The sequence below is a fragment of the Sphaeramia orbicularis genome, chromosome 18, assembly GCF_902148855.1.
Source record: "Sphaeramia orbicularis chromosome 18, fSphaOr1.1, whole genome shotgun sequence".
Taxonomy (NCBI): domain Eukaryota; kingdom Metazoa; phylum Chordata; class Actinopteri; order Kurtiformes; family Apogonidae; genus Sphaeramia; species Sphaeramia orbicularis.
The window spans coordinates 9468348-9485192 of NC_043974.1; the positions used below are offsets into that span (position 1 = coordinate 9468348).

Sequence of the window (16845 nt, forward strand, 5' to 3'; positions counted from 1 at the left end):
TTTTTTTTGGCTTAATTCAAGATTTTTTTTAACTTAATTGAAGTTTTTTTTCTTTTTTTTTTTTTTTTTTTTACTTAATTCAAGATTTTTTTTACTTTAATGAAGATTTTTTTTGGCTGAATTCAAGATTTTTTTTTTTTTTTTTTAGTTAATTGAAGATTTTTTTTTGGCTTAATTCATGATTTTTTAGTAAATTTGGTAAATTTTGGCCCGCTCCACACTTTGAGAAACACTGGTTTAATGTGAGAAAAACAATATATTATGCCTCTAAATAATGGCAACACCAAATTTTTCTCTTTGATTTATTGCAAAGGACATTAAATTCTGATATCCTTTAATAATAAAATGTCAATAACCTGAACAAATATGAACAACCTGGAATGTCTAAAGAAAAATAAGTGCAATTTTAACAATATTCTGCCTGTTTTGTGTCTTGGTAGATCTGATCTGTAATGCACATGTAGAAATCATAAGGTGAGGCAGAATATTGATAAAACTGTAATTGTATTTCTTTAGAAATTTCATTTTTTTCCCCAGTTATTCACATCTTTTTTTGTTTTGGATAGAAATAGTTTCATCATCTAATGTTATTTTTTGCAGTAAAAAAATTGGAGTTGTCATTATTTAGAGGTTATTAAAATAATAAGAGTGAAAAAAGTAAAATTATATTATGATTAGGTTTACATCTACAAAGTTTCCTTAAAAATCTGAATAACACAAACAACTTGAATTGTCTTAAGTAAAACAAGTGCAATTTTAACAATATTCTGCCTCATTTTATCAGTTTACACATGTGCATTACAATTGCACAAAACATCTAGTAACAGGCAGAATATTTTGTAAAATTGCATTTACTTTTCTTAAGACATTTCCGTTTGTTCATATTTGTTCAGGTTAGTCATATTTTTTGTAAAAGTATAGTTTGGTAATGGAAACACTTTGATGTAATTGAACTTTTTTACACCAAAAAACCACAAAGAGAATCTGGGGTTGTCATTATTTATAGGTTATTATGATAATATTTTACTGGTTCTGACCCACTTGAAATCTAATTTGACTGTATGTGTCTGTACATGGAACCTGAATTAAAATGATTTTCACACCATTGACTGTTAATATCTTCAGTGTAATTTTTGCATCTCACAAATTCATCCCGCGGGCTGGATTGGACCCTTTGGCGGGCCGGATTTGGCCCCCAGGCCGCATGTTTGACACCTGTGCATTACAGTAAAATGAACGTATTTTTATATATTCTAGAAACTACTAACTACATTTCTGTATTTTGAGCATTTCTTTGCATATTAGCCAAAATAGCCAAAAACTGCAGTGTGTACCTGGAATAATGCAAATAAATAAGTTCACCTTCATATAGAAAACACAGTACAAGTGTTTTAATTGAGGAGAAGTTCAGAATATGTGTTGTCGTCCACTGAATCATGTATTTGTTTTTAAGATATTGTGGTGGAAAAATTTACTTTTTATATTTTATACTCTTTTAATATGTTATACTGTTAAGTGCATGCTGAGTCATTGTTATGTGTGATGTTTACCACTCTGTAGCAACCCCGACTTGGGGACGAAGTTCTTACCTTGAGTTAAAACCCAAACACCTAAATGTCTGAATGTGTAGATAGAGGATGGCGCCTGTACTTCAGATAGGATCCAATCAAGGTTAGAGTGAAGAGGTCATCATGACCTCTTCACGGAGCAGAGAAGGAGTAGTAGGGAGTGGTACGATGTACGTAAGGAATGACATCATAGGTTGAGGGGGGTGGATTTGGTTCTATATAATCTTTAGTTTTCTCTTGTTTAATCAGACTTCACTTACAGAGCTTTGTCTGTGATTGATTTCTCAATAAATGCATTTATTATTTTAACTCTAACTTTCTCCCTCTTTCTTTGTCTGGGTCATCAGTTGAACGGTAAATTTCCACGACAATATTTATCAAACATAATGCATTCTCCAACCATCTGCTAATTTCTACCTTAAAATATGTGTGAGTCTTTGGAATGTGCCAAACAAACGAACCATCTGGGCTCCGTCTTCAGAACCCAGCATGCATCATCAACACATTGGACTGGTGACCTTATCATGTGACAGATGAACACACACGCACTGTAATCCGTTATACATTATTGATGAGCTGATCTGTCCACAGGGATCATTAACACTATTTGTGCTCTTTCGGTTCAGATGTATCAAGGCCCTGAGACAGACTCGGAGGTGTGCACCCACCACCCAGGAGTCCCCGTCTTCCATGAGGGGTGAGACGCAAACACACGCACAGTTGAAAACAAGAGCTGCTGGACTGGAGTTTCTTAATCTGAAAAGGACAAACAACTCCCACTGCAACAAAATCATAATTACAATCTGTAATTGCATGAGTCTTTTTGAGCCATAATTAGATCGCTACCAAGGAGAGACATAAACAAAACAAAGCTGAAGGCCATCGAATCAAAGACGGGAACATAACAGTTTAAAGCAGATGATTAGAATAAAAACAAACTTACACAAAAGAGCAAAGAGGCCGTTTCATACTAAAGAGTCTGAATCAAAGTCAAGTCAAATGATGTGTCACAATTTGAGATGAAAACGTAAGAATGAGAACATTTACATATAAAAAAAAGTATGGAAAAATATCTATTAAACTGTAAACACGCAGCAAGCAGTAAATCTCAAAAACCACAATTTATTACAGTTTATTTATTACCAAAAATCTCCGGTTATCTGGACAAAAGGCGGCGTGTTCTAGAGATTTTTAGACCAACGGTGGCTCTGGACTACTCCATTTAGGCTGCTTACCAGAGGGGGGTCTGCGTAATTAAATTAACTCACCAGTTACATTTCGGATGGACGGACCAAACCAGGAGAAATGGAGGAACTCATCAAAAAAGAAGGTTTGAGGTTTTAAAAAGTTAAAACAATAGCTTGATTTATTGCTTAAAAAGTTACAAAAGAATCTGGCATCAAACACACATTTCGTCACAGAGAAAAAGAAAAAGCCCGGCAAAAAAAAGTTTCCTTTATTACTTTTTATAGTCTTTAGTGATTCTTGGAGACTCCCATTGTTCAATGACATCATTCGTCGTATGCTTATTATTGGTTAATGGTTGTTACTGGGCAGAACATGTCAGTCACTCCATAAGCCAATTCTAAGAAAAGCACATGCTTTTACATGTGCACAGCTTTTGCTTAACACCTGCACTGTTAGGCTAGCATTTCTTGACCACAAAAATTTCAAAATCTGTTTTTTCTGCTCGTCTCTCTTCACCACAACTACTTTCTAAAGCTATAAAATTAGATAGTTTAGGTAGAATATGACCTTTCCTCCAAGTTCAGCACAGACAGGTGTGAGTTCAATCAAAACCATGCACACACACACACGCACACACACACACACACACACACACACACACACACACACGAATCAAACCTGACTCTTCAGTACCTCTAAAATAAAAAGAATATTACTAATATATGGGAATATTACTCAGAATATTACTTAGACTTGCAAAAATAAAAAGACTCTTCAAGCAAAACAACTTTGTAATCTAAAGATTAAGCAGAAAATTTATAACATGACATTTCCTCTTCTTCTCCATTTTGGTTCATGATGTATGATGTCCATCTGACATTTTGGAGCTAGTCAAAGTCACATTCAACTTCCATTTAACGTAAGATACGTACAACAAAACCACTATACAACATATAGTATGTGTAACATGGAGTGGACCAGGGGTCAGCAACCCTGGTCCTAGAGAGCCACTATCCTGCATGTTTTAGGTGTATCCCTCTTCCAACACACCTGATTCAAATGATAAGCCTATCATCAAGCTCTGCAGAAGCCTGATAATGACTATCAGGTGTGCTGGAAGAGGGAAACATCTAAAACATGCAGGATAGTGGCTCTCTAGGACCAGGGTTGCTGACCCCTGGAGTAGACCTTGACCAAATGAATGTGTTTGAAAGCAGAATTAAATGAATGTATTTTCAGTTCACAGTGTATAAATGAGTCAAGTTTAAATGTAGAAGTACTCAGGTGTTGTATTAACACCACACTGTGTAAATAACATTATATTACAAGTAAAAGGTCTGCTTCAAAAACCTCACTTAACCCATAAAGACTCAGTTTTTCTTTTGTGGCAATTCTCAAAGGAATTCTTTTCTCTATTTAACCTTTCTTAATTGATTTACCACCATTGCTATTTATTAATTTATTTGCTCTGCTGTTAGCTCCTTGTACACACAAACGTTTAGTTTTTTTCTTCTGCTCGAAACAAATAAGTGGAAAAATAAAATAGAAGAACCTGTAAAGTGAATGTATTGTCATGTGCATACACTGTTTTGAGGTAGATCTGGTAGCTCTAAGGTAAATATTCTGTTTGAATAAAACCAATTCTCTCATTAATTCTCAGAATTTCACATTTTGGCCCAAGACTGTATCTTAGAAATTACAACCAACTAGCAGTTTTGACTTAATTTCTCTTAATTAGTGACTCAAACTTGGTAAAGTTTAACTACTTTTTATTCTGGAAGTATTTTACTTGTTGACCAGTGTATTTAATTTCCTACATTTAATGTAAATGTTCAAAGGTTAATTCAAAGGTTATATCAAAACAGAGAAAACTGAAGAAAAAGTCATATTTTCAGCAAAGATATCATCAACTGAACATAAAAACAAGTGTCTCCATCCACTGTCATTGATCCAACTTCATGGGTTTTACTGGTGAATCAATGTTGTAGAAGATGACCGTGTTTCCATAGTAACTACGGAGCCTCTCAACATCCAAATGGGTCATATCTGATGACCATGAAAAGATGACAAACTGTATTTTACACCAGTTGTTTACATGGATTGATAGGATTAGTGGATCAACAGGTATTAAACAGTTCACATTGGTAGATGCTTTTGGTGTCAGTAGTTGCTTTTCCATTGGACGTCTGCACAAAACTTTACTGATATTTACTAAATCTCGAAAAACAGAAGTCAGTTTTTCCATTAAATCACAAATGTGATGATTGCGAGATGACACGAGAGGTTATTCCATAAACAGGGCGATGAACGTAAATAAGGTGTTGATTTACAGATATATTCATTATTATTATATATTACCCCTCTATCTCGTACTAAATTAAAAAATGATTGTGTTTCCTGGTGTGTCCACACATACCGCGACATGCTTCTTCTTCTTCTTTTCTTGTTGTAACGTCCGTCAACATCCGTTTTTTTAATTCACCTGACTCTAGTTGTAAAAAAAGGTCTTTCCATTGCAGTTTTGCGTGATATACCATTTGCGCTATGCCCGAAAAACCATCTCTTGCCAGCGCAAAAACCTTTAATCGAAAAATGTGACTTTTGTTGAAATTGTCGTTTTTCCATTAGGTAAATTTTTATGCACAAGTTATATTTGTGCAATTTGAGGGTCAGTGGAAAAGCGACTACTGTTTTTTAGCATTGTTCATCCCATTTGGACACTTTCTGATGCTTAGTCAAAGGTCCTGTGGTGTTAGTTTTCTTCACCATAGACCACAGGTATCAAACATGCGGCCCGAGGGCCAAAACCAGCCCGCCAAAGGGTCCAATCTGGCCTGTGGGATGAATTTGTGAAATGCAAAAATTACACACAAGATATTAACAGTCAATCATTTTACTTTAGGGGCCATAAAAAGCCTCACTTTAGTCACAAGTGGGTCAGATCAGTAAAATACTACCATAAAAACCTACAAATAATGACAATTCCAAATTTTTCCTCTGTTTTAGTGTAAAAAAAAAAAAAAAGTGAAATTACATGAAAATGCGTAAATTTATAAACTAGCCTTTCACAAAAAATATGAAAAACTAGAAATGTGTTAAGAGAAGTAAGTGCAATTTTACTAATATTCTGCCTGTTACTGAAATATTTTGTAAATTTGCAGATCCATTGTGATCTGTAAGTTGTAATGCACATTTATGGGGATGGGCGCGTGCACTGTGAACGCGCGGCCTCCGCGAATTTTCCGTGGACATTTGACGTTTCATAGTCCATACAATTATCATCCTACATCATCTTACATGTGTGACACCATGTAATTGCACCTGTATGAGTCCCACCGTCATAAAAGCTGAGCTTTATGCAGACCTGTTCAGTCCAGTACAGCTGACTTCCGGACTTTTATCTCCATCCTTCATTCATCAGACTCCCGTTTGTGCCCCTCAGTTGTCGTTTCTGTTCATAAATCCGTTTTTTCCCTTCCACATGTGCATGTCAGTTCTATCCAAACACATCCTAGACAGAAGACTGTGGTCAGTGACAGGAGGGGCAGAGCCAGTGAAGTGTCAGATTCAGAGGGACACATATCGGATGTGAGGCGGAGATAATGAATCGGATGCTGGACGGCCGTAATGGATGATTGACAGGAGGCTCAGTCAGGTTCGGCCAATTATTTCATTCGGACCGACTAAAATGATTGGTCAGACTTTTATTAGAAATATATGAGAATTAAACATTTTTGAGTTTCAATACCTGGTGGATTTCTTTTACATTTTAGTTTGACACACACTTATTAGGAGCATTTTAAGATGACAAAAGAAAAGTGTAAAAATGCCACATCATACGGTATAGCTTTAATTTAAGATTTACAACGTCTTTTTATCCAGCAACAAAGGTTCACATCAGAGATTTTTTATACTATTCTTTCTTACAACAACTGAACATAAAATAATAATAATAATAATAATAATAATAATAATAATAATAATAATAATAATAATAATAATAATAAACTTTATTTGTATAGCACCTTTCATACAGAAATTGCAGCCCAAAGTGCTTCACATTGATTGAAAAAAATACAATATTAAAATACATTAAGATTTGATTAGAAATACAATAAAATAAAAATAAATATAAAAACAGCGCACAGTAAAATATTTGATTATGCATAGAATTTTTGAAGTGCAAGAAATAAGATGAAATTTGAAATACAATAAAATAAAAAATAAAAACAGAAATACAATAAAATAAAATAAAAATAAAAAACCGCACATTCCTGGTTCCTGAATTGTGACCCCATTTTTATCTCCTTTCAAAGGCTAATGAGAATAAAAATGTTTTTAATTTGGTTTTAAATATATTCAGTGAACTGGCTTCTCTAATGTCTTTTGGAATTGTATTCCATAACTTTGGTGCATAGTTAGTAAAGGCTGCGTCCCCCATTTTCTTTGTAATATTTCTGGGAGTCGCTAGTAACCCTGCGTTTGATGACCTCAGTGTTCTAGTTTGTACATAATTGATCAGTGAGTTTGCAATGTAACTTGGTCCGGTTCCATTTAGAGCTTTATACATGAGGAGTAGTATCTTAAAATCAATTCTGTAGGTTACCTAAATACCTACCTACATACCTACCTAAATGTCATAAAATACTCACAGGCAAACGTTTTTTGGGCCGTACAAACAGAGTGAAAGAAACGTGTCTGTTAGTTCGTTCTTATGTCCGAAATGGCTACGGGAACACCGAAAGGACAAAACATACGTTAGTGCAATTTATTCTGACCACTAGAGGGCCCCCTTTGCTCGCTTTGAACAACTGAACATCACATATTATTGGGCTTATTAGTATCAGTACTTATTAGTGGGCTTAAGACTCCTGTCAATCACTCACAACCGGAAATAAACTGGTGGAGACATAAACATGGAGGGAAGTATCAGTTTTTTCCATGGACATTTTCATTTTAAATGTCTTCAGATGGTGGGGGTGAGAAGGACAAAGTTGTTTGTAAGCACTGCAATGTGGAATTATTTTTTATCGGAGTACTTCGAGTCTGAAATATCACTTAAAGGCAATACACACTGTTGATGCCAGCAACCCCCCCGCATATAACTATGCGATTAATCGTGATTAATCACAGAAATCCACCCGATTAATTGCGATTAAACATTTTAATCGCTGCCCAGCACTACTTTAAAATACTAGTTTCTAATACTTTGATTAAAATACTGATTTTCTGACACCACAAACTCTACACATGTGATTATTCAGGTACAAATACTGGAACTGCTGCTGCATAAAGACCATAGACTTCAATGCTTTCCTCGACCAGAAGGGCTGCACCACAGGGAAACACCGCTGGGTCCCCAAACAGGTACAAACACAAAACAAGCACAGCAGACGGAAATGTTAAGGTCAACAAAAAAATCTGTTTGAATTTTCATCACAGTCATTTTCATTTTTATTTGTTTTTTTGTTTCTTATCTGAGCCAAACTGGTATTGTAAATGAAATGTCCTTTAATGGATCGATACTGTATCATAAATCAAAGCAGCTTGGGTCCTTTTGAGTCGATCCAGGAAATCTTTAGTTTGTTTTTCCAGCGCTACAAAGGTTTTTAAGCCTCTTGTAGCTTATTGACTGTTAGGACTTGGTCTTTAATTGCATCTGTCAAGTCTTTAATGGAGAGAAAGAGTGATTACAGGAAAAAAAACCTCTCCTACATATGATCATCTGACTCCTTTTGTTAAGACAGACTAGAGAAACTGTGAACGTAAGTGGGAAAACATTGCCCACAGGAAAAGAAACCTTCTAATCTTTAATCAGAGTTATTATGCAGATAAATTGTCCCTCCTACACATTCAATTTGACTTCTTAGTGTTACTTGCCAACAGCACTGGCACTGATCGTCGCTCTGATCCTCTCGACAACAAAGAAAACGTACCAGTTGTTACAATTCTTTTTTTATCAACTGCTTCCTTTTGTAATATCTTATAAACTTTGCAGCATTTTACTCATCTTTGTGTATTTGCAGAGCAAGAAGAAGGTGGCGTGTCGATATGACTGGCACCAGACGGGGGGTACCATTGTCGTAACGATCTACGCCAAGAATACAATCCCACAAGTTTCTGTAATAGAGGCCAACCGGACAGTGGTGAGCTGAACACGCATTAATACATTTATACAGCCTTTACATTAAGGCCACTGACTGGAAAAGTGGCATTAAGTTTAATTATTCCAATGGGATCTGAGATTGGGTGGGATATATTAGTCCATAAATGAACATTTAACCCTTGAAGTCAGTCAGTCGTCTTCTGAACCACTTTATCCTCGACCTGATCACAATCAAGGGTACCAGAAAGGGTGCACAAATACAGGGTGGGGAAGCAAAATTTACAATATTTTGAGGCAGGGATTGAAAGACAGTGTATGACCAATTAGTTTATTGAAAGTCATGAGAATTTATTTGCCACAAGAAAATGTACATAATAGAAAATGTTTTATTCTATGTGTCCTCCTTCTTTCTCAATAACTGCCTTCACACGCTTCCTGAAACTTGCGCAAGTGTTCCTCAAATATTGGGGTGACAACTTCTCCCATTCTTCTTTAATAGTATCTTCCAGACTTTCTCGTAATAGTTTTGCTCATAGTCATTCTCTTCTTTCCATTATAAACAGTCTTTATGGACACTCCAACTATTTTTGAAATCTCCTTTGGTGTGACGAGTGCATTCAGCAAATCACACACTCTTTGACGTTTGCTTTCCTGATTACTCATATGGGCAAAAGTTTCTGAAAAGGTATGGATAATAGTGTTAGGTATGATTATGACATCAATATATGTTTGGTTTCAAAACAATTGACGTAGTGCCTGCTGAGAAAAAACAACTAAATGTTCATTGTAAATTTTGCTTCCCCACCCTGTATATTTACATTTTTATTGTTTTTACTTTAGTTTATTATTTCAGTTATATTGTATTTTTTAATTCTTTTTCTTTTTGTGTATTGTTCATTTCGGGGGAAGTATTCATATAAAGCCTTCTTTTTGGCTTCTAACCTCTCCTGCACAGTTTTGTTACTTGTTTGAATGTTGTTGTTTTTTTTAATTGCTATTTTATTTTGCGCAAATAAATTAAATTAAATTAGGCCTGTAACGGTACACATACCGAACCGTTTCGGTACACACCTATTCGGTTCGGTACACAGCTGTACCGAAACGGCACAGTATGATGAGAAAAAGAAAAAGGAATGAAAGACGTTGTTTGATGCGGAACTTTAAATCCGTGCAAGTTCCACACGGACATATGGAAGGACATGCACATTGACCTGAAATACGAAATAACAGCCGATATAAGGTAAAAAAAACAAAAAAAACAACAAATATGATGTGAACCTGGAAGGAAGAGACTGAAGACCCTCCGCCATCATTAGAGTCCAGTTTGGATCAGTTCAGGTTCAGGTGAAAGACAACAACAAGGAAAGGGATGTTAATAAGACGGATGTTGTTTACCGCCTATGAACTACAGTAGTTCTACAACACTTACACTAGCTCTGTCTGTCTCTCTCTCTCTCTCTCTTACAAGAAATATTCAATTGATTTTTTTTCTCTTTGTTCTTTTCTGTAGCTCTCATGTCACATCCAGTTTGAGAGTAATAAGGTTTTCAAGAGGGACTTTCATCTCTGGGGGGTGAGTACCTACAAGAGTCCATAAAATATCTCAGATCCTCTCTTCTATTGGCTCCCACAATGCAACAGTTCATACAATGCTAATATTCTGTATAATGTAGTACACAAACTAAATGTTAGACTTTGCCATCTCATTCCAGTTCTCATGAACATAGCGCTAAAAGAAAATCATTGTTAAGAGGGAAAATGCGTAAGCTGAAGTGGAGCATGTAGGGGTGCGGAGGTCTGGAATGAGATTGAAAACTATAAAACAATCTCTTTCTTTTAATATATCGTCAGCTTCCTGATAAAACCTGCTATGTGACTTTTGGCAAATTTTACAGGAGAAACAAAAAAACTGTTTATATAACAGGAAACTGTGAAATATGACCAAAAAAAAAAAAATCTGTTCCTTAAATGTTGGTGCTTATGATGGGATGTAAACAACTTTCACAGGAGACTGAAATTTGAAGCTATAATAGGGGAGATAGCAGGTTTTTATTCCCAATCAAAAATGTCAGGTTTTATGTTTATGTTTACGCATTTGGCAGACGCTTTTTTCCAAAGCGACTTACAGGGGAAAACCAATTAAATCACTCAATCAATCAAATTTTATTTATATAGCGCCAGATCACAAAAAAGTTATTAGGTTTTATCAGGAAGCCGACGATATCACTGGTCTACAAGTAAAATGCTTCCAGAACAAAAATAGTTCAACTTTACCAAATTTGAGTCACTAATAAAGACAAATTTAGTCAAAAGCGGTAGTTGGTTGTAGTTTCACAGATACAGTCTTGGGCCAAAAATGTGAAATTCTGAGGATTAATGCGAGAATGGGTTTTATTCAAAAGGAATACTTGTCTCAGAGCAAACAGATCTACTTCAAAACACTGTCTGTACATTATAATACATTCACTTTTCAGGTTCTTTCTAGTGGAACATTTATAAATCCATTGTATAAATGTACATAAACCAACAGCATATGTATAATAACACACCATCATATATAATGAAAACATGAGCTAACCAGCACTTCTGTCATTTGTTTTCTGATTCATCCTATTAACCCTTTCATGCATAGTGGTCACTACAGTGGACAGTTACTCCACAGCAGGGGTGTCAAACTCATTTTTTTTCAGGGGCCACATTCAGTCCAATTTGACCTCAGTGAAGGTGATTTTTTCCAATAAATTGTGTTTCTCATCACATGTCTAAGAGTAGATAGGTAAATATTTTTTAACTCTTTCATGCATTAATAATGAGAACCTTAATCAAGATATTTTTCCTCAGTGATTTTATTCCTCTTTAGGCATGGGAAAAAAATAGGAAAATTTTTATGAGCGTATTTTTCATGGAGTTGCAAAAATGTCCACTCAGCTGAAGAAGCAAAGAAACATGTATTTACTGATATACTGCATGAAAACGATGAAATAAAAACATTTTTAATGCTGATAATCTGATGTTTTCTCACATTTTAACAAACCTGCATGGAGATAATTTGCAAAAAAAACAACCTTTTTGTTCAAAAAAACAAAATAGTTAATTACAGTCTAATAACAATCAGCAATTTTTTTTTACACTCAGACATGTTTCTGCAGACCAAGTTTATCTAGATCAGCAAATTTACAGTAATGGTGTGAATTACAGTGTATGGGATGATGCATAAGCATATCCACTGTATTGGCTGATATGGAACTAAACCAACAAAATCCATAAATATATAAGAGAACAGCTGTGAACAGCTGTCCACTGTAGTGACCACTACGCATGAAAGGGTTAAAATATGTTTGTAGTTATTTAGAACATTTTGATTTATTAAAGATTATAATGTAAATTGTGTTTCTGATCACATGTCTATGGGTAGATAGGTAAATATTTTAAAGTATGTTTGTAGTTATTTAGAACATTTTTAATTTATTAAAGATTATTATGTAAACTGTGTTTCTCATCACATGTCTAAGGGTAGATAGGTAAATATTTTAAAATTTGTTTGTAGTTACTTAGAACATTTTTAATTTATTAACCCTTTCATGCATAGTGGTCAGTAGAGTGGACAGCTATTCCAAAGCTGTTCTCCTGTATATTTATGGGTTTTGATGTTTAAGTTGCCAACACAGTGGACACTTGTACATGATCCCATACACTGTCACCTATTGGACAGTCATGTTATTGTTTTTATTTGTTTTTTTTTTACTCATAACCAAGATGGCTGACAGGAAGTCAGAAATGCTGAACATCCCATGAATATCTGGTAAATCTTTTTATACCAGGACATCCCTGAAGGTAGAAAAAAATATGCTAGCATCAAGTAACATCTAAGGATTAATAGCAGTGTTAAAAATTCCAGATATTTATGTTATATTGAAAGAAATGTACAATTAATCACGTCCACTAAATTTGATGCTATGCATCACTGGCTGTATTTCAATTGCAAATGATACCATTACTGTAACTTTACTGTTTTTGCTAAACTTGTTGTGCTTCAACAAGTTTTAGTGCAAATCAATTGCTAATTGTTCTTAGAGCAGTTTTGATTTTTTTTTTTTTTTTTGGTTTTTTGCATAATATCTTCATAAAGCGAGTAACAACTAGTATTGGAATATGTAAAAATGTGAGAAAACATCAGATTAGGAGCATTAAAAGTGTTATATTGCATAGTTTTCCCACAGTAAATCATTTTCTTATATTAAATACACATTTCTTTACTTCAACTGTTAAACGTATATTGGACATTCTGAGAACGCCATGAAAAATAGGTTCATAAAAAAAAAAAAAAAAAAAAAAAAAAAATGCCTAAAGAGGAATGAAAACACTCAGGAAAAAAATCTTGACTAAGGTTCTCATAATTCATGCATGAAAGGGTTAAAGATTATAATGTAATTTGCGTCTCTTATCACATGTTTAAGGGCCCCCATTTATAAACTGAGGACTGCTTCTGGGGTGTCCTATTACAAAATGTCAAATTGTCGATTTTGACTGTTTATAAAAATTTTACAATAAATTGACTGATTGATAAATAAGAAAATGATCATTGGAAACATCTCATCTGACTGCTTCTGTCTCCTCAGGTGGTTGATGTCAAACACAGTTCGGTAAACATGGTCCCATCCAAAGTAGAAATCTTGCTCCGCAAGGCCGACCCAGTGTCCTGGGGCAAACTGGAGGATCCCAACTACAAACCAGAGCCCGAGCCCATAGACGACGCAGTGGAGGAGGAAGAGCAGGCGGTCCCGGAGACCTGGGACATCGACGACGACGACATCAGCGACTCGGACGAGGAGTGGGCCTACGATAAGCCCCCCAGCGATACACGGAAGGAGGAGAAAGAGGAAACCAAGAGGAAGATGGAGGAGATCCAAAAAGCACAGAGGAAGGAGGTGGAGGATGAAATGAAGAGGGCGGCAGAGCTGAGGAGGAAGGCAGAGGAGGAGAAGAGGAAGGCGGAAGAGCAGAAGAAACAGGAAGACGGAGAGGGATTCGAGGACATGCCGGAACTAGAATAACAAACACCGTCGGAAACAACTTATTTTTAATTAGTTTTAGCAAAGTTGAACTAATTGAGTTTGCAGCAAAAAAAGTATCAAATGTCATACTGGAGTACACATTACGCTGTTAGAATAATCTTTACATTGAACATCGGATTATTCTATATTTTGTTCATTTGTGTCTCTTTCTGGGTCAAAATTTTACCCTTTTTTTCTGATGTAATAAAAAATTTCATCACATTGAATCAATAGTTCAATAAAGAGCCCTCATATTTCTATTATTGAGATTAATGCTTCATTTTGTAAAAGTTATGGATTCTTTATGTGATTTGGTGAAAACAGCCAAAACTGGATTAGCTCTGAATTTCTGAAACTTCATCTCCTCACATTGTTCTCATTAAATAAAAGTCTGAACAAGTGCATTAATGAAAACACTAGTGCAGTTGTTTTGGCCCTTGGAGGTTTATGATCAGCTATCCTGTGAAACAAACTGCGATTAATCCATAACTGTACATCCTATCTCAAAAATTCTTGGACTAGAGGAAAGCTGAGAGTCTTCTGAACATATTAATATATAAAATGTGTCATAAATGTTTGAACTGAATAAGCAGTGATTGTGGAAAGAGTCTTGTCTTGTTTATTCTTTGATTTTAGAATACATTCAGAGGCAGATCGCCAACTTCCTGTTGGAGTTAGCTCATGGGTGTGAATGTATGATTTGTTGGGAGCTGTCGAGGTGTTTCCATATCCAGAATGATTCGCAATGGTCATATGCATAACTGTGCCAAATATCACATTTGTTTCCAAAAGTGCACAAACATGGCCAATTTTGGAGCTAAGCCACTGGGCTACTGACATGATTAAACCACGACATTTTCAACACGTCATAGCGTCAGAATCAAATCACGTCTTGCATCAAGTGCTGCTGCTCACACTGGTGTATGCATGCGTATGAATGTTTGGTGGTGGTCGGAGGGGCCCTAGGCGCAGATTGGCAGCCATGCTTCTGTCAGTCTGCCCCAGGGCAACTGTAGCTACAAATGTAGTTTACCACCACCAGAGGGAGAATGTGAGAGCGAATGAATAATGGATCCACTGTATGTGCTTTGAGTATGTATTCATAGAAGAGTGCTATATAAATCTAATCCATTATTATTATTATTATTATTCACGTAGATCAGTGGTCCCCAACCTTTTTTGTACTACGGACCAGTTTCATGCATGAAAATTTTACGCAGACCGGGTAGCGGTGCAAGGGTTCCAATAACAAAAACCTTTGTCAGTTCAGAGCATGTGATCCGAAACATTTACACTGTATATCAGGCAGTTCCAATGATTCTACAGCAGTGGCGGCTGCTCGTCCTTCAGACAGGGGAAGCTCATTGTCGGCTTACATCAAAAAAAAAAAAAAAAAGTCAAGTTATTTAAACATACATTCGGCCCTCCGGTCCTTTTTAAGAAAATGGTCAGTGACCTTATCGTACCAAGTAGTCGTCTTTTCCAGGGACTGGACCAGTGTCCTCTGAGTGTCCAGCAGAGCTGGTCTGCTTAGACGGCCTTGGCCCAGTGTGTTGTGGGTGTAAGACTTCAGCCTTTTGAAACAAGAGAAGCTCCTTTCACTCCGACCTAGCCGACAGTTTGATTGATTTAATTATCTACAAAACAATATAAAACTTGAACAAGAAATGATTAAATTATGTAACTGAAACAAGAAAACACTGAAATTATGTTAAATTGAAATAAGGAAGTCCGATGAGTGTGTTTTATTTACAGTGCAAGAAATGAACAAGTAATTCCGTAGTGGTTTCTCTCTCGATTTCACAGCAGAATGTGTGATGGTATTAAACTGAACTGTGTCAGTGAAGGAGGAGATCTGAAAATGGCTGTCAATCAAACAGGATTCTGCCTTTCGACTGATCCTCCAATCATCACGTGGGATTCTGGCGTCCAGCCCAGCCGAGCTCCGCCCACAGCTCCATTCACCTCCAGAGACGCCCAGTGTCCGGGGGCGGGACAACATCGTGGCATTTATCCAATTAGCATCCAGTTTTGAGACAATGAAAAAAACTGTTCCACTCAGTCCCAATGAAGCCCAGAGACGCCTGGCGTCTACGTACAAATGCACTGAACAGAGACCGAATGAGGAAACAGCGCAACAGGAATGTATGAGAAATGAACAACATCGCGTCTGTTGATTTGTGATAAAGCTGATTCTGAACGAACTCATCTTTGAGATGAACGTGTTCTAACGCATTTGTAGTCAATAAAATGTCAACACAACCGTACATATTTAAACATTTAATTTTCGTAATTTTAGGGGAAGCCGGGCTTCCCTTGCAGTCTAGGAGAAATTGCCACTGTTCTACAGTATAATATCAACTCACCCTACTGCAGAATCAGTCGGAATCCTGGACTCGTTTCCCTGCAACTAAATGGTCCCATCTGGGGCTGATGGGAGACCCACTAGGGTGGTCCAACAATCATGGTAAAAAATAAAGTTTCAGATAACCTCAATTAGAACCCTGCATTAGGTTTTGGCATTCAAAGGATGATTTAGGAAAAAATTTGGAAGAAAACAGAGATGTTTTAGAGGTTGCACAAGTTATTGGAAGTTTCCTGGAAATTAACTAATTGCTCATTTTCAGCATAGCTGAGCTGACCTGTAAGAGAAGCAGCAGTACTATCAAAACCAAGGTTTGAGTGCCTCATCTAGCAATATATGTATGAAGTAAGGCCGCCGACATCTGTGGTACTTGAGTGAAGAATTGGTTGTCCTGGCATTCTTGGACTCCAGTGTGACGCCAGAGCAGAAGCAGCTGATGGTTCACAACATGATGAAAAATGAAGGTTCAGAGGTTCCACTAAAGCGTTGGGATGCCCTTTATCAAGCAGATTAGGAAGGGAAGCAGATCAGGGATTTTGTCACCACCAGCACCATGCATTTGTT

General features: G+C 36.2%; 1 protein-coding gene across 1 annotated transcript in view; it reads left to right on the top strand.

The window, feature by feature from the left end:
* LOC115438696 (cysteine and histidine-rich domain-containing protein 1) overlaps positions 1-14179 on the top strand; it is a 34655-nt gene extending 20476 nt beyond the window's left edge. The window contains exons 7-11 of the mRNA XM_030162476.1: positions 2195-2265; positions 8021-8123; positions 8783-8902; positions 10373-10435; positions 13482-14179. Of these exons, the coding sequence (XP_030018336.1) occupies positions 2195-2265; positions 8021-8123; positions 8783-8902; positions 10373-10435; positions 13482-13916 (792 nt within the window). The 3' untranslated portion in view covers positions 13917-14179. The remainder of the gene's footprint in view (positions 1-2194; positions 2266-8020; positions 8124-8782; positions 8903-10372; positions 10436-13481) is intronic.
* Positions 14180-16845: the final 2666 nt, after the last annotated feature.